The sequence below is a fragment of the Arachis ipaensis genome, chromosome B3, assembly GCF_059453495.1.
Source record: "Arachis ipaensis isolate K30076 ecotype BB chromosome B3, ASM5945349v1, whole genome shotgun sequence".
In the NCBI taxonomy this organism is placed as follows: Eukaryota; Viridiplantae; Streptophyta; class Magnoliopsida; order Fabales; family Fabaceae; genus Arachis; species Arachis ipaensis.
The window spans coordinates 130718473-130741671 of NC_142438.1; the positions used below are offsets into that span (position 1 = coordinate 130718473).

Genomic DNA, 23199 nt, shown 5'->3' on the forward strand with positions numbered 1-23199 from the left:
AATTTGATACGTGTGTCTCCTTTAAGTTTTAATCTATGACGAATGCATAATTAACTTGTTATCTATATCTATCTATATACATAGAAAATTTTTAATTTTTATAATTATGTATATTACTATAGTTATTAAATTTAACTAATTCAATATCAATCAATTGAAGTGTGTAAGCTCTTAGAAATAATTCTAATTATTGTAAGAGAATCAAATATCGTATTTTAAAGATATAAAACATGCTTACATATAAGCCTTAATTACTAAAATATGATTGATTTTATGTTTTTATATTATATATAAAATATATACATCTATATATATACCTATTTGTAGTCAATGAGTTATAGTTTAAATGGCATAATCTTCTCATACTCAATTAAGAAATTGTAGATTCGAGTCTCCTATCTTTAATATATATATATATATATATATATATATATATATATATATATATATATATATATATATATATATTAAAATATTTTAAAATAAAGAAATCAATTTTAATACACTGACAAAAAAATTATATATATATATATATACTCTCTTGGTTTGTGGTTTGCAACAATAAAGAGATACTAACATGGAGGTGGCCAAGTTTCTAGGCTTGCCAGCACTTTTGTTTCTCTTGGTCCTTTGTTTTCATCTGATAAGAAAATTTGCGAAACTGGGAAAGAAGCCAAACCTTCATCTTCCCCCTGGAAGCTTAGGATGGCCGATGGTCGGAGAAACCTTTGAGTTTATGCGGGAAGCTAAGAAGGGAAACATGTCAAGGTTCACACTAGAGAGAATGGAGAAATATGACTCCAGGGTGTTCAAGACTTCATTTCTTGGAGATCCAATGGCTGTGTTTTGCGGCATGGCCGGGAACAAGTTCTTGTTCAGCAATGAGAACAAACAAGTCCAACTATGGTGGCCCTCTTCAATAAGGAAGCTGTTAAGGACATCTCTGGTTACTAAGATTGGTGAAGATGCAAAGTTGACTAGAAAGTTGCTATTGAGCTTTCTTAGTGGAGAAGCACTCAGGAATTTCGTGCCCAAAATGGATAGCATTGCTCGGAGCCATTTAAACACACATTGGAAAGGTAAGAAAATGCAACCACTACTACTCTTTTTTATTGAAACAAGTAATTTAAGTTCATATTTATAATGTTGAAGGAAAGGAGCAGGTGATTGTGTATTCCACAACACAGCTATACACATATTCATTGGCTTGTTGCTTATTTTTGAGCATTGAAGACCCTGCCCATGTATCAAAGTTTTCATCCAAGTTTGAAGAGCTTGTGAAAGGCATGCTTGGCTTCCCCGTCAACTTGCCCGGAACAAAATTCCATCAAGCCATGAAAGCCGCAGATGAAATAAGGAAAGAGATTAAAATGCTTGTAAGGCAAAGGAAAGTGGATTTGGAAGAGAAGGCGTCTCCATCACCTAGCCAAGACCTTTTGTCACATTTGCTTGTCACACCTGATGCCAGTGGAAGATTCATGCCCCAAGAGGAGATCATTGACATCATGCTACAGCTGCTTTTTGCGGGCCATGACACTTCTCGGTCGGCCTTATCGTCTATCATGAAGTATCTTGGCGAAATGCCTCAAGTTTATGAACAGGTTTTGGAAGGTAAGGTTTGCAGCATAATCCTTGAACATGTTCCAATTTTATATAGCCCTTTGCTGAGAAGTTTTTGTTTTGGAGACAGAACAACTTGACATAAGCCGAGGGAAAGGGACAGGGGAGTTGTTGCAATGGGATGATGTTCAGAAAATGAAGTATTCTTGGAATGTTGCATCTGAAGTCATGAGGCTATCACCACCTGTTGCTGGTGCTTACAGAGAAGCAACAGGGGATTTTACCTTTGCTGGCTATACCATTCCTAAGGGATGGAAGGTGAAGCTTTTCTAAACTCACAGCATCCTTGTCATTTACATTTTCTAATTCATCATAGCAATTTCTTCTTTTCTGACAGTTGAACTGGACCACTTTCTCGACACACATGGATCCGGCACACTTTCCGAATCCCAAAGTTTTTGATGCATCGAGGTTTGAAGGGGAAGGTCCTGCACCCTATTCATATGTTCCATTTGGAGGAGGGCCTAGAATGTGTTTGGGACTAGAGTTTGCAAGGCTAGAGATACTTGTGTTCATGCATCACATTGTGAAACAATTCAAGTGGGATTTGATGAATCCAAATGAGAAGTTTAAGTATGATCCCTTGCTTGAGCCAGAAAATGGACTTCCAATTCGGCTTCACCCTCGCCCTCTCTAACCAAGTTGTCATCTGTTTTGTCAAAACTTATTTGGATCTCTCTGTATTCAGCAAATACTCTATTTTTCATAATGCTATTGTTTAAGTTTATGGCAATATCTTTTGTTGCATGATGTATACAATGGCAATTACTATGGCGGCTTTTGTTAAGTTAGGGTCCACAATTTAATTTTTTTATTATATAACAACCAGCTGGACAATAATTTATATTAATATCCTGCTATTTGTTTAAATTCTACTACCACTAACCAGTGACAGAATTCAAAAATAAATGAGATATAATAGTAACAGTAAGATAACTTGCCTCTTCAAGTGTTCATTTCTCATTTTATATATATATGGCTCCTCTTGCCTATAGCTGAGAACAACATAAACTCATCCATTGATTATGGAGGTGGTCAAATTTCTAGCATTCCCAGCAGCTGAACTCTTGTTCCTTTGTCTACATTTCATCACGAAAATTGTCAAACTTAGAAAGCATCCAAATCTGCATGTTCCTCCTGGAAGCCTAGGATGGCCTGTTGTTGGAGAAACCTTCAGCTATTTGCGAGCTAAGGGCAGAAACACGGTGCGATTCGTTACAGAAAGAATGGGAAAGTATGACTCAAGGGTGTTCAAGACTTCATTTCTTGGAGATCCTATGGCTGTGCTTTGCGGCCTGGCAGGGAACAAGTTCTTGTTTGCAATGAGAACAAAGATGTCCAAGGATGGATTCCATCCTCGGTAGAACAAGTTCTTGTTAAGGTCGTCTGTGGTTAACAAGGTTGGTGAAGATGCAAAGATGGCTAGAAAGTTGCTCTTGAGCTTTCTTAGTGCAGAAGCACTCAGGAATTTCGTGCCAAAAATGGATACCATTGCTCAGCTCCACATAAACACTCATTGGCAAGGTAAGAAAAATGTCCCTGAAACAAAATGATGGCTAATTAAAGTACAATTGTGTTTACACTTTCTATTGTTTACAATTTTGATGGAAAGGAGCAGGTGGTTGTGTATTCCACAGTGCAGCTATACACATATGCATTGGCTGCTTGCTTATTTTTAAGTGAAGAAGATTCTATCCATGTGTCAAAGTTTTCATCAATGCTTGATGAATTTGTGAAAGGCTTGCTTGGTTTCCCCATCAACTTGCCCGGAACAAATTTCGTCGATCCATGAAAGCTGCAGATGAAATAAGGGAAGAAATTAAAACGCTTATGAGGCAAAGGAGAGCTGATTTGGAGGAAAAAAGGCATCACCTACCCAAGATCTTCTGTCACATTTGCTTGTCACACCTGATGCCAGTGGAAGATTCATGACTGAAACCGAGATTATTGACAACCTGCTGCAGCTGCTTTTCTCTGGCCACAACACTACTAGATCGGTTATATCGTCTATCATGAAGTATCTTGGCGACCTGCCTGAAGTATATGAACAGGTTTTGAAAGGTTTACAACAAAATCCTTCAACATTTTACATTTTTTCTACTGCTATTCCTGATAAACCTTCTTGTCCAGAATTTAGATCAAAACAAATGTTGTTTTGTTTTGTCTTCATGCCAGAACAACTCGAAATTAGCAGAGGGAAAGGGACAGGGGAATTGTTACAATGGGAGGATGCTCAGAAAATGAAATACTCTTGGAATGTTGCATCTGAGGTCATGAGGCTATCCCCACCAGTGAATACTAATTTCAAAGAAGCAATAAGGGATTTTAACTATGCTGGCTATACCATTCCTAAAGGGTGGAAGGTATGTTATTTTAAAAAGGTTTGCTAAACTTTCATCACTCTTCATTCTGGGGTTGTACTTTGGATGTTTACAAGAATGTTGCACATCATGACATCATGAATTTTAAACCGAGCATCATGTTTTCCGACAGCTGCGTTGGGCCACGTGTTCAACACACATGGATCCAGAATACTTCCCGAATCCGGAAGCTTTTGATGCATCAAGGTTTGAAGGGGAAGGTCCTACAGCCTATTCATATGTTCCATTTGGGAGAGGGCCTAGAATGTGTCTGGGAATAGAGCTTGCAAGGTTGGAGATACCTGTGTTCATGCATCACATTGTGGAACGGTTCAAGTGGGATTTGGTGAATCCTGATGAGAAGTTTAAGTATGATCCCTTGCTTGAGCCAGTAAAAGGACTTCCGGTTCGGCTACACCCTCGCCATGTCTAGCCGAGCACCTTATTGGTTGTCACCTGACTGTTTGGATATATGTGTACTTGGCATTCACTCTATGCTTCAATAATGCTATTGTTTAGAGTTTAGGGTTTAGGAATTAGCTTCTACAATATCAATAACAAAAGATATTTGGATGAAAAACAGAATTATTAATAGGAATGAAACCTTGTCACACAAGAAATAAAAGCAATAACAATTGAAGTTATTGATTGCAGAGAAGGACAATTTTATTGATCACAAATTTCTTACACATTGGCCTGATTATAACAGTATATAATACAATGTATCCAAGCTATGGGGAAAAAATTGACTTGCAGAAGAAAAGAGAGAGACCTGTAGTTTACTATGAAGTTATACACGGCAAATAAAAATGTGAAAGATATCATATTGCTCTTAAAGCAACATCTTAGTCAGCTCCACTATATGCTTTGCTCCAAATACCGAATCCATCATTTTGTAATGGCAAGAATTTAAGACACTTGGTTATTTCTTACCAAAGCCGAAAAGAGATTTAATGGCATTGATGGCATTCTCATTGATAAACGATTCATCAAATCTTTTCACGAGTGGATCGAACTCCTCCGATGCTCTTACATTGGCCAGGTCAGGATCATTTCTGATTCTCTGTTGAAACAGCAACAATGTTAGACAGCTCAGCTATTGCACGAAGAACTTTATCACATAACTTACAATAGGTTGATCACCTTGAAGTCTTCAAATCCAGCATTCAATGCTTCTTCAAGTGAAGAAAGTGCAGCTTGAATCTGTTAGAAAAAAGTCAATACCTACTATTATGCATATAAATATAAATTTAATAACAAAGAAAGAAGAGTATTAACCTGGGAATAAATGCACTAAACAAGCATAATCAAAGATCAAATTGTATGTTTCAAGTAGTGCAAGGCAATGCATATAATTTGTAATGTGAACAAACATGTACCTGGTTTAGCTTAGAGTAACAACAAGCTACATTATAACTTGCTACTGCTGCTTCTTCGGGTTCTGGTTTAGACCCCAAAACAGACTCGAATTTCTCCAGCGCTTCCTCATATTTGCCGTTCCTTCAACATTTAATCCAACAATAGAGTGCGTAAAAAGAATATCGACCAGAATATTCATCACTTTATCATATGTCCTTAATTCAGATACAATAAGAAAAGAAAGAAAGACTAGTAAACTAGACAAACCAAAGGGGTTATTATAAAGAACATGATTTTTGAGCAGCCATGTCTTACTTGTATAGCAGTAATCCTTCTCTCAAATCATTTTCTCTGCGCGCTTTCTGTTCCTTTTTCCTCATGTAGTTTTGCATCTGAAATTTTGACAAGTTTGATGAATGACTGTAGTTGTACTTGAAAAACCCCCATGGAAGTAAAGTAGATATCTATCTATAGAAGAGAAAAGATCTTGCACACTAAAAAAGTTTGAAAATTGAAGAGTAAGGTTTTCCAATTTTCCAAATTTAACAACATGACATTATACATACTTGAATTTCCCTGACTCTGTTACTGATTACACCAGAGTTCCTCTCAGCTCTGATAATCTCCTTCTCAGTTAATTCACCACCATAATCAATCTTTCCTGATGAATAGAGTAGCCCCAGGTCAGGGATCAGCTGGCAAAGTTTACAAGTAACTATTGGACACGGTGAAACAAACATGTGTACATAAAGAACTAACCATATCTCTTCTGCATTTTCATAAGCAACGGGCCAATTCTTTGGCGAATTGTGTACATTGTCCTTCCATACTCCGCGGCTGGCCAAATTTCAGTCCCAAAAACTGCACTGCAAATATTGAGCTTTTTCGTCACATATCAACCAACCAATCAAATGTAGAGTTGATGAGTTTTCAAAAGAATTTCCAACTTGGTAATAATGTAAGGGTTAATCTTAGGGGGGATTGGTTAAGGATTCAAAGACACAAGGTTTGTCTTGAAATTTTTCTCCTTTTGGAATCCTAATCCTTAATTTCAAATGCAATACCAAAATCCACAACCACAAGTATAAGAACTTAAAGCATATAAGATAAAAGTTGCAACCGAATTCAAATCAGAGAAGAAAGAACAAACCTGGTGGCAATAACTTTATCACCAACAGTGAAGACACCAGCCCTATCAGCAGCTCCACCTGGTGCAATAGCATCAATGTAAGTGCCACCATCTCTTCCCTTTGCAAATTTGATTCCATATGGCTGCTCCAGCTCTACTTCATACTCCTCATATTTCTCCTCCTCTTCGTCTTCTTGTTCTCCTTCTCCTTCACTCTTGGCTGATGATGCTTCTGACCCAACCTCAGATGATGCCTTAGCCACAAAAAGGAAGGGCTTTGACAAAAGGGGGTTTGAGGAAAAGCAAGAAACACCTGAGAAAGAGGGGTTTCTGGAAGAAAGGAACTTGGGTTTGGTGTAAAGAACTTGGTGGGTGGTTCTTGGCAATGTGAGTGAAGAGTAAAGAGAAGACGAAGACAAAGACATAGTTATTGTTTTATGGTTTAAGAAGATAATGAAGAAAGTGTGTTACCTTGTTAAAGGAAAGTTGGCATAGCATAGCATGCATCATGGGACACAGAGACATTAGGATGAGAGGTTGTGAATGTAAGTGAGATTGCACAGAGTGGTTCTAAACTCACCACCATCCATCCATTCAGTTCACTAGTGTGCTGCCACGTGTATCTTAGTATGAGTTCTTAGAGACATGGAAGCCAAGTAATCAATAAGGAATAATAATAATTCTTTTTTTTAATTCTTGAAATTCCTTTTTTGTTCTTGGATGTTCTTGAGTGATAAATAACTAATAACTATTTTAACAAGAGTTCTATTTTACAAAGAAAAGTTTTCAAGTTTTCAGAAAAGGAAAGTCTTTATTCATTAGATAAATTGTTGATATTAAATATCAAACATGTATTATATTATTATTGTTTTAAAAATCATATTTATTTCAATTCAGTATTCATATACAAAATTAACTATTTTTATTAAGAAAAATGAGCTTATTATAATAGCAAGGAATTAAGCTACGGAAGTCACAGAATATCCTGTTTGCAACTCAACAATCAGAAATCAAATTATTTTCATTAATAATAATAATAATAATAATAAGAATAATAATAATAATAATAATAATAATAAAACAAAACAAGAGAGTTAAAGAAAAGCTGTTATAAAACCATCCAGGCATCCACTGATGATGAAAAATTCTTGTTGAGCTGCTATAACTTGTTTTATAGAAACTGATTATTTTATTTCATTCAGGAATCCAATTTCCGCAGTAGCACCTTCATGAACATTAGATACAGCAATTCAATTGCAGATGGCAAACATGTTAAAAAAAGAAGTGAGAGAAAAAGAAATGCCTATATATTTCTTGTTAATAAACACAAATAGTTAAGGCAAAACCTCTCCCTATGAACATTAGATGGAAAACCTGAAACAACCTAAAAAACAATTCATTCAGTGATTCTGCATTTTTCCTTTTCTTAAATCAGCTTCAGCAACTTCACTAATTATGGTCAATGTTTTTTGGATAGGGATCTCATTGTGTGCCTGCAAAGGCTCCAATGAGTCCACAATATCTCGCATTAGCGGCCGAGCCTTTGGATTGCGGTTCAAGCAATGGTAAGCAAGCATTGCAGCCTTGTGAACACCTTTTATTGGATAGTCACCTTCAAGCCTTGGATCTATGATGTTTAGAAGTTTTTTCTTCTCCTTCAGCAGAGGAAGAGCCCAATCTGCAAGGTTCTGTTCTCTTGCTGGCCTTAACTTGTCTAGCGATTTTCTTCCCGTCAGAAGTTCCAGAAGAACAACGCCAAAGCTGTAAACATCACTTCTGGGGGTCAAATGACCTGCACAATCGATCACATCATATTATTTTTCAGCGTTTAATTATGATGCACTAACATATTCTTCTGCCATAACGATGGATCATGAAATTTTGACACTAGGGGCAAAATATAAGTAACATAATAATAAAATATAATGTATACATAAAAATCAGCTATCAAATTATCCATTAACCATTATATATTTGTATATAAATACATGTGTTTAATTCATTTTCAATGCATACTTTGTATTTCAATATATATTTTATACTGATGGTTATTTTTTATGTACATATAATATAATTATTGTTATAATTATATTTTGTTATTGTAAAATATGATTAGTTTTCAAAATATCTAATTTACAAATTAAAACACTAAAATAGTAATTTAAATAATAACATACAATTTAGAATTCTACTTTTAGGTTTTATATCTTGAAAATATTGAGAATTTTTTTTCTTAACAATACAATCAAATGTCTCTCTTTTTATATATATTAATAAACAATTATTTAAAAATTCACTTCTCGTACAATTAGAAGCCAACTCTTATTGATATTCATAGTTGAAAAAGTTCTTTCAATTAATACAGTTGCTACAGGAAAAACTAAAGCTAATTTCAAAAGAAGATAAATAATACTCTTTCGAGTCGATTTGTAAGAAAGGACAACAATCTGATTTAAATTGAGAATTGATCATTCTAATGGATATTTAATATAATTTTTAAATTGACTATTAAGTATCAAAAGTTGAGTTAAAAATTATTGTGCGGTCAAATTCAATAATTTAATAGAGACAAATAAATATTATTATCATATATACAACTCAAAAAAAATTTAAATTTCAGTGAGGGCAACTAATGTACATAGATCCATCCCTATGTTCTGGTAGGTGAAATTCAATGATAATAGCTGATGTGACAGTTTTTTATTGGATTTTTTTACTACTTCAATCAAATTGTATTTTCATACTTTACCTGTCATTATGTACTCCGGTGCAGCATAGCCATATGTTCCCATTATGCGAGTCGAAACATGGGATTCGTCTCCAACTGGCCCATCTTTAGCAAGGCCAAAGTCAGAAAGTTTTGCATTATAGTCCTGTTTACGGCACATGCGAAATAAGAAAAGGGGAAAATAATTAAAAGATGGTTAGTTTCATTTGATGTACACTATCGTTTATACAAGAATTTCAGGCTTGTGACTAGTTTGTTTTGATCTTGTGATGCGTGTTGTTTATGTTTAAGTGCATTTTTGGTTAAGCAGAACAAAAAGAATAGATGAAACAAGCACAAATCATAGTACAAACGAAAACGAAATAAAATTCTATGCATGAATCCTCCACTAAATCATGTTACTTGAAAGGTAGGTATACCGTATACATCAATTGTTTTGTCAAATTGAGAAACAAGACATTAATGATCAATGAAAAGAGAATTTGCTAAGCTGGATATAGATACATTCTGTTTTAACAAGCATGTGATGACCACACTTGCCAATAAATGGTTAAATAGTAAAATACTTATTGCTCCAATTTCAGCATATTTTCACTGTAAATAGAAAGTTCACAAATAAAATGGTATATTTAACATAAATCTATATTACTGACCAGGTCCAATAAAATATTTGATGTTTTGAAATCACGATAGATGACAGGTTTCTCTGCCTCGTGAAGAAATGCAAGTCCCTTTGCAGCTCCAAATGCAATATTCATTCTTATGGACCATGGCAATGGAAGCAATATTTCTGAAATATATATGAGAAACTAATTGATTAGATATATAATAAAAATAAATAAATAGTTGAGTAAAATCATTGGTCTGAATTACATTCTTAGATGTCAAATATTGCAGAACAGAACTTAGCTTTTACAAACATCAACAACAAAGAATAAAGAACACAAAATTTCAATGTAGAAAGAAATACTAACTGGAGAACAAATTGTTTTCGACACTTCCACGGGCCATAAACTCATAAATTAGCACCCTATGTTCATCTTCACAGCAGTATCCAATTAATTTGACTAGATTCGGATGTGATAGCTGCCCCAAAAATATGACTTCTGCCTAGAAAGCAAGCAACCAACCTCAAATCAGTGTCACAGCAAACTAAGTTATATCCAGATAAGTTGATCCGCAGATGTGACCAATAAGCGACATTGAGACATCAAAGACGATGAAGGGAGTCGATATAAACAATGTAAGAGAATGGTTATAAAAGAGTACTACTAACCAACCATTCTCTGTGGCCTTGATGACTGTTATCACCATCATGAACCTTAACAGCCACAGGAAGAGTAGGAAGACCCTGCCTTAACTCCTCAGAGATGAACCCTTTATATACACTTCCAAATCCGCCACCCCCCAACACACGATCCGGCCTAAAATTTGCAGTTATTATCTTTAGCTCATCATAACTGAATACAATCAATGGATTCGCAGCTGAATCACGGCGTAATAGTAGGTTTTCCACTTCCTCAGGATTTGTTGGTAACCTACTATTATCATTCCTTTGTTTCATTGCCTGGTTTTCCTCTCTTGTTGAATCTATATCAAAAATCACAACAAAATAATGTACCCGAATTAAATTGTGCCAAACACAACATATTATCCACATGAGTAATGCTACACATCCAAGTCTTTTTATGAACCAAGTCCAATCAAGTTAAACAATAAGACTTGGAATAATGCTAGTCATAATTGATTTTTGTTATGTTAAATCAACTTGGTTGGTCTTAGTTAATAAAAAGACTTAGATATGTAGCATTATTCTATTCACATTTACAAATATTGCAACAATCACCATATTATTCAAATGCTATATGAAACAATCACCATCACAACAACATTTATCATTAAAATAACAAATACTGCAGCTTTATTATGTAACATAAACTAGGGAGCGTAGACAAACTAATTTGTATTTCATATTCCACCATTAAGAGACAGAGAAGACAAACACAGAGAAAAAGACAATTCAAAAGCAAGGGAATAAATAATTATTGAGAAAGCAAAGAATAATTTTTTAGATTTTTAAAACCAACCACCAAATTTTCGATGAAGATAATACTTAACGCACTAAACTTTTGAGGTTTTCCACTATGATGATATCATCCAATTAAGAGCTACAAATTGAACCGACCTACTTTTGAAGCAGACAAAGGGAAAGGTGATGAGGACTCATTCACAAAAAAGAATTTACACCCCAAGTTATTACTTTTTGTAAAGAGATACATATAACTCAGATATGCATATTCTTGTTTCCTCTTTCTTTTCTTCTTCTAATGATTTGCATAATCTTTACTTGCCTACAAGTAAGACTTTATATATGAATCTAACACTGTATTAAAGTAAGTTTCTTTCTTTCTTTTTCTTTAACAATAAACTGAAAGCCACAACAGTATCATCATCATCATCATCATCATCAGATATATGATAATAAAAATAGAAGAAACATATAAGAGAAGGAAGAAAAAGGATTATGATGTGATCAAATAGAGTTGGCTCCAATAGAAAAATAAAGGCAAGTTTTGTTATTGGATACGAACCTGGCTTTGCATTAGAAGAGACTCTATAATCTGAAGATTCCAACCTACACAAGCAATTCCCCATAGTACTACTATACAAAGCAGTTTTGCACCAACTACTATCCTTCACCTTCACCTTCACCAGCACCCCATCTACAAAAATGGAAAGAAGACAGAAACTTTTCTAGTGTATATACGAAAAGATTCTGCCTTTTCTTTCACACGTAGATTTCAGACCAAGGAAGAGGCAGAGACAAGAGCAACAAAAGCAAACAAGGCCAAAGGGAAAGGAAGGAAAAACATGGGCAAGAGTTGTTTTATGACATGGATTGATTCATTCAAATGATGGTAGTGGGAATGCGAATGGGGACATGTTTGGTTTTGTGTTTTGGTGATGGAGAAGAAAAAGAAAGAAAGAAAAGGGGGAGGAAGAGTGGGATATAATTCAGTAAAAGCAATGATGGTTTATGAGTTAGTGAGTGTGATGAGGTGGTTGTTGTCTATGGAGGAAGATAGCATGGCATGGCCCACACACCCACACACCCACACAAGGAAACTCTCTATGCTTCTTCTTCCTCTGTTTATTTTTGTGCCTTCTTTCCTTTGTGCACTTTCTTCTTAGTGCGCTTATTACATGGATACCCTCCATATTTTATGTTTATGTTTAATTTCAGAAGAATTCTACTAGGAAACCAACTTGGACTATAATCAATTATAGTCAATTAGTTAAAAAGTATATTAGTTATATAAAAAGAATAAAACAAATTTTTATTATTTCTATTTTTTAAAATTTCAAAATTAAAAATAAAAAAATTAATTGAATTAGCTTATGTTACCGTTAATTTTTTTAAAATTCTTTATTTCAAAATTATAATTATAAGAATTTAATTTTGAATAAAAAATTAGACAAATAGTTAATTATAAATTCTCACTTCATTAAAAATATCTAATTTTAACTTTATTATTAAAGTTATTTAAATAAACAAATCTAGTTATATAATTATATAAAACTCTATAAGTTATTAATATATCAAAATTAAATTTTAATTATAATTATACAATAAAAATTTAATTTTTATATACAAACAAAATATAATTTATATAAAAATTAATTTATATATTATCATATCCACAAAAAATAATTACTTTTAAGTTTATTATTTAAAGAAATGTTTAAATATTTGAATTTATAAAATAAGATTACTAATTGAGAAATGATAGTATCTTTTTCATTTTTTATAACGTCATTTTATATATAATTTTTTAATTATATATTTGTAGAAATTTGTAAAAAAAATGACATTATTAAAATTATTCTGCTAAAGATTTTTGTTATACTTCCATATATATATATATATATTTAATCTTAATTCTCTAATTCTCTTCTTATTCTTCCAAATTCTTTTTTTATCTGAATCCATTCCTTATAACTTTCTCTCCTTCTTTCACTTTTTATTTTTCTTATCTTTCTCTCATTCTATTATTATCACACCCTCATTCGTATCATGAATTCAAAAGGAAGATGAAATCCACATCCGAACCTAAAGAGCATAGAAGAAGAGGAGAAATTAGTGTTTGCATTAGAGGAAGATTTTTTTAAAGAACTGGAGACATGTACTAAGAGTCTATTTGGTCACGTGTTTGCTGATAAGGTCTTTTCAATATGAACTATTGGCAATGCATTGAAGGCTATCTGGAGGAGACCAGATGGATTAGATCAGTGAAATTATGATCAAACCAATTCCAATTCTTCTTTGAGAATAAGTTAGATGTACTCAGAATTGAGAAGGGATCTCCATGACTTTTTAAGGATTATATTTTGCATGTTCGGAGATAGACAGATGTTGACTCTCAGGACTATGAGGGAATTAGTTCTTTTTCTATTCAATTATGGGGGATTCTAGAAAATTCAAGACAGTTGAGGTTGGTCATAAATTGGATGAGAAAATTGGTGAGATTATTGATATTGGCTTTTTTTCTGTCAGAAAAAAAATCCAAAATCCTTAAATCTAGCTGATCAATGGTGATAAAAAGTGAAGAACTCGATTCAGATGGTTACTCCAGGAGGTAAAGTGCTGAAAATTAGATTGAGATATGAGTGTATTGGGATCTTCTGCACCTATTGTTCTCACCTTAGACATGATTTAAAGAACTGCCAAATCTTCATGTCAGACTCTACTTCAGGTGATATTAAAGTGGAAAGCATTGGCGACTGGGTTAAGACTGATCAGGTAGGGAAAAGAATTGACAATGACAGTAGTATAATGCAAGCAATTTTAGCAATCAACAATCTAAGCCTTCACAACTAAGGAAAAGCCTGCTCCTTCTTGGTTGATTGAGAGCTTCTCTAAGTAAGTTGAATATGAAGGATGAAAGGAATGAAGTCCCAAGGAGTACAGACTCTCCCAGCCAAGTTTCAAAGTTAGCTTAGTAGTTAATGAAAAAATTTGGTTCTCCTATTATGTTAGAAGATATTACAGGCTCCATGAATGAAATCCAGGAAGATAATCAGATGATAATAGAAGAAGTTAGCAGCAAAAACTGAATCTAAAACAGATGGCAAGACAGAATCATAATTCACTTAACCAATTGGGTGGGACAAAGCGAAGAGTCTCTGATAAAGAATATGAGCTTGTGGCCAAGAAAATATGTGTTTAACAAGAGCTAATTGCTAATCAGAAGGTGGAGGGTGCCAGCCGATCAATGGCAATCCAAGACCCATGAGAGTGTTATCGTAGAATTGTCGGAGTTTGAGGAGATCCCTGACAGTTCACAACCTTAAAGGGATTGTTCAATCCCACTCCCCCGAGTTGGTTTTTCTTTGCGAAACAAAAAACCAATCTCGACAGGTGAAAAGAAAAGTAAGGGCTTGTGACTACTCTAATTGGCAAATTGTTAATCCTTTTGGTAGTGCGGGTAGACTTGCGTTGACATGGAAGGATAATTTTGTTATTCAGATTATCAGTTGTTCTGAGTTCTACATTGTTGTCTTGATAAAAGATGTCCCTTTTAACATTGAATAAAACTTTGTAGGCATTTATTTAAATTGCGATGAGAATATTCGGCTATCCCAATTTCAAGAAATCTCTTTGGTGCTCTCCCAACTCCAAGGTAAATTGGTTATTGTTGGTGATTTCAATTCCATTATTTATCCAGGTGAGAAACTTGGTGGTAATCCTAAATCTCATTCTTCTATTTCTGCCTTTAATTACTTTATTGGAGATAACTCATTGATTAATTTGGGAATGGTGGGTAGACCATTTACTTGGAGTAACAGACGCAGAAAAGGTGAACTAATCCCGAAATGCTTGACATAGTGCTTGTTGATGAATCTTAGTCCTAATTATACTCTCAACCCACGACCTTTTGACTATCAGAGATAGGTTTTGATCATGCCCCCTCCATTTGGAAACTAACTACCAATCGGAGAGATGAAAAAGGAGATTCAAATTTCAATCCTACTGGTGTGGTGAAGAAACAAATTCGTAACTTCATCAGTGAGGTTTGGAACTCAGATATAGAAGGTTCAACAATGTTCAGATTATTTCAGAAGCTTAAATTGGTTAGATACGAATTGGTTCTCTGGTAAAAGAACATATTTAGTAATTCTAAAAAGGAGATTGTAGAAGTTACTGCACTTCTAGAACAAAAATGAACATCAGGAATCATGGGAGATATTGAATTACTTGAGCTTGAACAACGGCTTAAAAAGGTATATTTGTACGAGAAACTTTATTGAAAAGACAAATCTAGAATTAAATGGCTAAAAGAAGGAGAACCAAATATAAATTTCTTCCATCGAAAAATTTAAATCTAGAATCAGAAGAAATAAGATATGGCAACAACCAATACTGATATTGCTAAGGTGGATGAGGGCTACTTTAAGAGTATTTTCACATCTTCCAATCAGGCGGATTCTGGGTCTTTTTCATAGACTTTTAGCCTAAGATTACAGCTAACATGAACTGTAGGCTCAAAATACCTGTTTCTATAGATAATGTGAAAAGAGCTACTTTTAGTATCCACCCTTGGAGTGCACTGGAAGAGGATGGTATAACGGCTAAATTCTTCCAATTCTACTGGAATATAGTGGGAGAATATGTGTTTCGAACTATGAGGAGTTTCTTTGATGGGGGTAGAATTTTGAAAATTTTTAACCATACCAATATCTGTCTAGTGCCAAAGATCCCAAATGTGAGCAATATGACTCAGATAAAACCCATTAGTTTGTCCTCTGTTGTCTACAAAATCATTTCGAAGGTGCTGGTCTACAGACTCCAAGAGTATATGAACAAGGTAATTAGCCCTACTCAGAGTGCATTCTTAAAATGTAGACTTATTTCTAATAACATTCTTATAGCACACAAATATATGCACTACCTTAAACAAAAGAAACAAGGCTTAGAATACGAAATAACACTCAAGCTTGATATGAGTAAAGCCTACGACAGGGTGGAGTGATATTTTCTATAGTTTATTATGGAGAAGTTGGGCTTCGAATTGAGATTCATTGACTGAATTCGTGAATTGATGATAATCGTTTCTTACTTTATTTGTGTGGAAGGTTAACCCTATGATTTTTTTAAACTAAATAGAGGCATCCGTTAAGGTGATCCTCTATCCCCTTTTCTTTTCTTATTATGTGTAGAAAGTCTTTCCTTTTTGCTACATAAAGTAGAGCAAAACAATCTCATTCGGGGAATTTAGATAAACAGAAAATGTCCAACTATAAATCACTTGCTATTCGATGATGATTCCATTTTATTCGGTAAAGCCTCGAAAATAGTTATGCCTTTATTCTAGAATTATTGGAATCTTATGATAGCTTTAGTAGGCAAAGAGTTAATCTTAATAAATTGGCCTATTTTTTAGTAAAACAGTCCAATGCCAATTAGAGCTTTCCTAGCAGCCCAGCTGAATATTTCTCACATAGGTGCATAGGATAAATATTTGAGTCTACCTTTCCTTGTCAACCGCTCAAAGAAAGCCACCTTCAACTCAATCAAAAATAAGGTTTTCAAAAGGACACAAGGATAGAAAAGGTGCTTGTTATCTAATGGAGGAAGATAGGTATTACTCTGAGCAGTTGGTAAAGCCATACCAATCTATACCTTGTCATGTTTTAAACTTTCGGACAACTTGCTAAATGAAATTCGTAATATTCTAACCCAGTTTTGGTGAAGGCAGCAAGGTTTTGAAAGGCGAATGCTATAGATTAGCTAGGATAAGATGACTAAGGCTAAGAAAGAAGGCAGGCATAGTTTCAAAGATCTCAAGACTCAAAACCTGGCTCTTTTGGGTAAATAGTACTGGAAAATCGTGACTCAACCTAACTCTCTTCTTTCTAGAATACTTAAAGGTAAATACTTCAGATTTAATTCTATCCTTATAGCAGAAGTAGAAACCTTACCTTCTGGGAGTTGGCAAAATATTCTTAAAGAGAGGCAAGTTGTAGAGAAAGGCATTAGTTGTAAATTAAGTTTTGGTGATATATGAATCTTTAGTGAACTATGGCTCACTCCTCCTTACCCCCTTCATTGTTCCATATCCGCGACACTATTATTAGATAGTTACCATCTGTTATGGGTGAAAGACCTGTTTTTGTCAAATAAATAGTGGAATCCTCTCCATAACCCCAGTAGAAGGTGAAGACATAATTCAATGGGTGATAAACAGAGCAAAAACATATGATGATGTATTAGGGTACATGATTGCTTACCAAATTTACCATACTTTCATTGAATTTTGTTCGAACTTCATGCAATAGAAGCCAGTTTGGAGCCATTTATGGAAGTTGAAAATTCCTCACAAGATTTTGCTCTTTGCGTGGAAAATCATCCATGGTAAGCTTCATGTTCTGCTTCTCATCTGCTAGCGATTTTCATCTACTCTGACAACTTGTCCAATCTGCAAGTCAATACCATAATCACTCATGCACTGTCTATTTTTCTGTGGAAATGCTAATCTAGTGTGGAAGAAGAGTCCTTTACCTTACCTCATTCCATACCCTAGATTTTCTTTGTTCTTCGATTGGTGGAGAAATTCGGTGTTACAAACTAGACTTCAGGGAACAAGCTCTCACAGAACTCGATTGGATTTTATTATAACTTGGAATATTTGGAAGGAGAGGTGACGGCGAGTCTTCGAGCATATCCAGGAGCCTCCGGAGAAAGTACTAGCAATATCGCTTAAGTTAAACCAAGAGCTATTTATTTTGCCTTATGCATAATGCCCTAAGATTTCTTTTCCTATTTACTTTTTTATGTTTTTTTTTTCTTATAATTTCACCTGTTCGTGAATATTTGGAAATCTTCTTTTTCTATTTTTCTTGTCCTAACTTTTTGACATTGTATTTATTTCTCTATTGAATAAGATACCACTATTATCTTTGAAAAAAATGACATTATTATTATAAAATAAGAGTGAAAATATTCATAATATTTTATTTATTAAATTATAATAGCAAATGTTACAAAAAATATTTTATATTCTAATTAATAACTTGGTCCTTAAAACTTGGCAGCTGAGCCGAATCACTTTTTGGACCAAGACGCTTCCTTTCGGTTATGTTGAGAGAAGTTGGGAGGAGCTAATTTTCTTTCAAAAAAAAAGTTTCAATTAGCATCTAAGAAATAATAAAAGATATCTTGGAAGATATCTTGAAGATTTCTAAGACAAGAGATTTTCAATCTCTCAGGTTTCAAAGAGCAAAAGGAACTTGGAAGATATTTTGGAGCCTTCAACACCAATAATAGGAGGAGCATAGATAATTTTAAAGAAATCTTGGGAAGAGTTCATAACAAGCTTATAGGGTGGAAGGCTAAATATTTGTTTTTGGCAGGGAGACTTATGCTAACTAAAACCATACTAAATCCAGTATTGAACTACAATATGCAACATGAGAGGATACCCAAAGAAATATGTTTGGAGGTGGAAAAGACTTAAAGAAGTTTTATTTAGGGAGATGAACCTAATCAAAGATGAGTGTACCTGATTGGATGGAAAATCCTCTATCAATCGAAACACCTGGGGTCTCGAATTCAGGAAATTTCAACCATAAATGATTCGCTTATGTTCAAGATCATATGGCAAGCAATGAAAAATCCAGAAGCTCTTTGGGTGAAAGTGTTATCACATAAATACTGTAATGGGAGAAGATTGAACAACAATGCACTCAAGTTTGTGGAAGGAGCTTAAAAAGATATGGCCTATTTTCTAAGAGCATTATGTTCACTATGTTAGCAATGACTTATCCATTTATTTCTGGAGACATCAATGGGTGGAAAGAGAAGATGTTTTAATAGAAAAGGCTATTAATCCTGCCAGTGTGGATTTGGACAGCTTTGTGTGGGAATGGACATCTACAAATATTGAGTGAGATTTAGAAAAGCTCAGACTCCATCTGTCGCATGACAGTGTTGAAAAGATCTGTGACATGAGCCCTCCAAAGGTAGAAAATGAGGATGACAAGTTTGGTTGGAAGCTTTCAATTGATGGAAATTTTACAGTCAACATAACATACAAAGTCTCTCAAATTGGCCAGAAAAAGAAAAAACTATTTGGACAACGCTATGGAGTTGGAAGGGACCTCAGTGAGAAAAAGTTTTCGTCTGAACAGCTATGCATAACAGAGTCATGACAAATTATAGAAAGACAAAATTATTTGGAAGAAATGGGGAATGTCAATTATGTAAGGGGGTCAAGAATATCTAATGCACGCTTTAAGAGATTGTCCTAAAGTTTCTACCATATGGATAAAACTCATTAAAATAACAGAAATTTCAAGATTTTTCCATTTCAATTGGGAAAGCTGGATTGAAGTCAATTTCAGGAAACAAATGGGTAATAATCAGAATTTTGAGTGGAGGGACATCTTCATTCTAACTACCTAGAGACTATGATATTGGCGCAACAGATAAATTCACAAACAAAACTACAAGAGTCCCCCAACCCACAAACAGAAATCATCAAACAAGTGACTGAAATTAAAGCTATGGAGAGGTCTTACAGGTTAGTCGCCAAGGAAGGAGAATAGAGAAGCTTGTCAATTGGAAGTCACTGCCAGAGGGATGGGTGAAGTTAAACTCAGACAGAAGTGGACGTAGCAGTCTCTTGAGAAACAATAAAGGGCGATGGATCGCTGGTTTTTCGCATCAAACTGGAGAAGCGACGGCGTTCACTGCAGAACTATGGGGAGTGGTAAAGGGATTAGAGCTTACATGGACGATGGGCTTTAGGAAAGTGGTTGTGGAAGTAGATGCTGTGGCGGTGGTTCAGAGACTCAACGTAGGAAAGAAATTGGCCTCCCATCTTGTAATTAGAAAAGTGAATGAGTGGAAAAGGAAGGATTGGAGTATATTTTTTGTACAAATTTATAGGGAAGGCAATAGATGTTCTGATTGCCTAGCAAAAAAGAGTTTAAGTTTAGATGATGATTTTGTGTTTTGGGATTTACCTTCCCCGAAACTAGTTAGTATCCTCAGTGATGATGAAAGAGGGGCCGCCTTACCCCGTCTAGTTTGTATCTAGGTCTTTGTTTTCTAAGTTCTTTAACCCTGTTTCAATACCAAAAAAAAAATATATTGTAGATATATAATATAAAGATCAAATTCCTCTAAAATGTAGAGATTGATAAATTAACAAAAAATATTTTAATCATTTTAAATTAAATAGTGAGATTCGTAATAATAAAAATGATAAATTTAAAAATAATTAAAATATTATTTTATTATTTTATTAACCTTCTCGACCAAGTGATTTTTTAACATAGTCCAACGAAGTTCTATTTATTGTATGTGCGCGCTTCTTCAACATCGTCTTCGTCGTCATCCTAGTTATTCTTCTTCTTCTTGCTTCTTCCTTAAAAACATTGTCGACATCTTCTTCTTCTTCTTTTCTTGTTTGATTCCTTCTCGTCCTTATTTTTCATCATCATCATCATCATCATCATCATCATCATCATCATCTTCTCTTGGTACACAATAAAAAAATATTTGTGGTTGCATTATGGATTTAGCATCCTTCTTGGTGCACGAAATTGTGATGTCCAGGCTCAAACAATCCCCGGCAACGTGAGCAACTTGGTGCTCTGATCTCAATACATAATTGTCACAACTTCGATACAACTAACCAGCAAGTGCACTGGGTCGTCCAAGTAATACCTTACGTGAGTAAGGGTCGAATCCCACGGAGATTGTTGGTATGAAGCAAGCTATGGTCACCTTGCAAATCTCAGTCAGGCGGATATAAAATAATCATGGAGTTTTCGAATAATAAATAATAGAATAGGGATAGAGATACTTATGTAAATCATTGGTAGGAATTTCAGATAAGCGAATGGAGATGCTTTTCGTTCCTCTGAACCTCTGCTTTCCTGCTATCTTCATCCAATCAGTCTTACTCCTTTCCATGGCTGGCTTTATGCAAGGGCATCACCGTTGTCAGTGGCTACATCCCCTCCTCTCAGTGAATAATATGCTCACGCACCCTGTCACGGCACGGCTATTCATCTGTCGGTTCCCGATCATGCTGGAATAGGATTCACCCTCCTTTTGCGTCTGTCACTAACGCCCAGCACTCGCGAGTTTGAAGCTCGTCACAGTCATTCAATCATTGAATCCTACTCAGAATACCACAGACAAGGTTTAGACCTTCCGGATTCTCTTGAATGCCGCCATCATTCTAGCTTATGCCACGAAGATTCTGGTTAGGAGATCTAAGAGATACTCATTCTAGCTTATCTCATGTAGAACAGAAGTGTTTGTCAGGCACGCGTTCATAAGGGAGAAGGATGATGAGCGTCACACATAATCATCACCTTCATCACGTTCTTGGGTGCGAATGGATATCTTAGAAGAGAAATAAGAAGAATTGAATAGAAAACAGTAGTACTTTGCATTAATCTTTGAGGAACAGCAGAGCTCCACACCTTAATCTATGGAGTGTAGAAACTCTACCGTATGAAAATACATAAGTGAAGGTCCAGGCATGGCTGAGATGGCCAGCCCCCTTGATCTAAGAACAATGCGTTCAAAGATGATCCTAAGATCCTAAGATGATCAAAAGATGGTCAAAAAGACGCCTAATACAATAGTAAGAGGTCCTATTTATAATAAACTAGTCACTAGGGTTTACATGAGTAAGTAATTGATGCATAAATCTACTTCCGGGGCCCACTTGGTGTGTGTTTGGGCTGAGCCTGAGTGTTGCACGTGCAGAGGCCATTTGTGGAGTTGAACGCCAGTTTCTGTGCCAGTTTGGGCGTTCAACTCTGGTTTTGGATCCTTTTCTGGCGCTGGACGCCAGATTTGGACAGAAGGCTGGCGTTGAACGCCAGTTTACGTCGTCAATTCTTGGCCAAAGTATGGACTATTATATATTGCTGGAAAGCCCTGGATGTCTAATTTCCAACACAATTGGAAGCGCGCCATTTCGAGTTCTGTAGCTCCAGAAAATCCACTTTGAGTGCAGGGAGGTCAGAATCCAACAGCATCAGCAGTCCTTTTTCAACCTCTGAATCTGATTTTTGCTCAAGTCCCTCAATTTCAGCCAGAAAATACCTGAAATCACAGAAAAACACACAAACTCATAGTAAAGTCCAGAAATGTGAATTTAACATAAAAACTAATGAAAACATCCCTAAAAGTGATTAGATCCTACTAAAAACATACTAAAAACAATGCCAAAAAGCGTATAAATTATCCGCTCATCACAACACCAAACTTAAATTGTTGCTTGTCCCCAAGCAACTGAAAATCAAATAGGATAAAAAGAAGAGAATATACTACAAATTCCAAACTATCAATGAAACATAGCTTCAATCATATGAGCGGGACTTATAGCTTTTTGCCTCTTGAATAGTTTTGGCATCTCACTTTATCCATTGAGGTTCAGAATGATTGGCATCTATAGGAACTTCAGATTTTGAATAGTGTTATTGACTCTCCTAGTTCAGTATGATGATTCTTGAACACAGCTTCTTTATGAGTCTTGGCTGTGGCCCTAAGCACTTTGTTTTCCAGTATTACCACCGGATACATAAATGCCACAGACACATAATTGGGTGAACCTTTTCAGATTGTGACTCAGCTTTGCTAAAGTCCCCAATTAGAGGTGTCCAGGGTTCTTAAGCACACTCTTTATTTTTGCTTTGGACCTTGACTTTAACCGCTCAGTCTCAAGTTTTCACTTGACACCTACACGCCACAAGCACATAGTTAGGGACAGCTTGGTTTAGCCGCTTAGACCAGGATTTTATTCCTTTAGGCCCTCCTATCCACTGATGCTCAAAGCCTTGGGATCCTTTTTATTTGCCCTTGCCTTTTGGTTTTAAGGGTTATTGGCTTTTTCTGCTTGCTTTTTCTTTTTCTTTCTATTTTTTTTCTATTTTTTGTTCGCCTATTTTTTTTTTTCTGCAAGCTTTGTTCTTTGCTG

General features: G+C 35.0%; 4 protein-coding genes and 1 pseudogene across 5 annotated transcripts; 3 read left to right on the forward strand and 2 right to left on the reverse strand.

Moving 5' to 3' along the window:
* Window positions 1-550: 550 nt before the first annotated feature.
* Window positions 551-2407, forward strand: LOC107631086 (beta-amyrin 28-monooxygenase). The gene is made up of 4 exons (XM_016334413.3): window positions 551-1079; window positions 1153-1611; window positions 1691-1878; window positions 1958-2407. Exons 1-4 carry the CDS (start codon window positions 578-580, stop codon window positions 2255-2257), a joined length of 1449 nt encoding a protein of 482 aa, XP_016189899.1. The 5' UTR covers window positions 551-577; the 3' UTR covers window positions 2258-2407.
* A 155-nt stretch (window positions 2408-2562) lies between these two features.
* On the forward strand, window positions 2563-3430 carry LOC107631089 (beta-amyrin 28-monooxygenase-like; annotated as a pseudogene). Its single transcript, XR_015907195.1, has 2 exons — window positions 2563-3144; window positions 3239-3430. The product of XR_015907195.1 is annotated as a beta-amyrin 28-monooxygenase-like (transcript).
* Window positions 3431-3510: 80 nt separating this feature from the next.
* LOC148572459 (Cytochrome P450 superfamily protein) lies at window positions 3511-4517 on the forward strand. The gene is made up of 3 exons (XM_088507988.1): window positions 3511-3681; window positions 3796-3983; window positions 4114-4517. Exons 1-3 carry the CDS (start codon window positions 3549-3551, stop codon window positions 4411-4413), a joined length of 621 nt encoding a protein of 206 aa, XP_088364114.1. The 5' UTR covers window positions 3511-3548; the 3' UTR covers window positions 4414-4517.
* Window positions 4518-4628: 111 nt separating this feature from the next.
* ZKT (protein containing PDZ domain, a K-box domain, and a TPR region) lies at window positions 4629-7058 on the reverse strand. The gene is made up of 7 exons (XM_016334419.3): window positions 6490-7058; window positions 6099-6205; window positions 5906-6000; window positions 5655-5731; window positions 5360-5480; window positions 5124-5183; window positions 4629-5043 (listed from the first exon to the last, which is right to left on the reverse strand). Exons 1-7 carry the CDS (start codon window positions 6891-6893, stop codon window positions 4903-4905), a joined length of 1005 nt encoding a protein of 334 aa, XP_016189905.1. The 5' UTR covers window positions 6894-7058; the 3' UTR covers window positions 4629-4902.
* A 579-nt stretch (window positions 7059-7637) lies between these two features.
* On the reverse strand, window positions 7638-12391 carry LOC107631087 (Protein kinase superfamily protein). The gene is made up of 6 exons (XM_016334418.3): window positions 11788-12391; window positions 10473-10786; window positions 10171-10306; window positions 9850-9986; window positions 9218-9341; window positions 7638-8260 (listed from the first exon to the last, which is right to left on the reverse strand). Exons 1-6 carry the CDS (start codon window positions 11849-11851, stop codon window positions 7869-7871), a joined length of 1167 nt encoding a protein of 388 aa, XP_016189904.3. The 5' UTR covers window positions 11852-12391; the 3' UTR covers window positions 7638-7868.
* Window positions 12392-23199: the final 10808 nt, after the last annotated feature.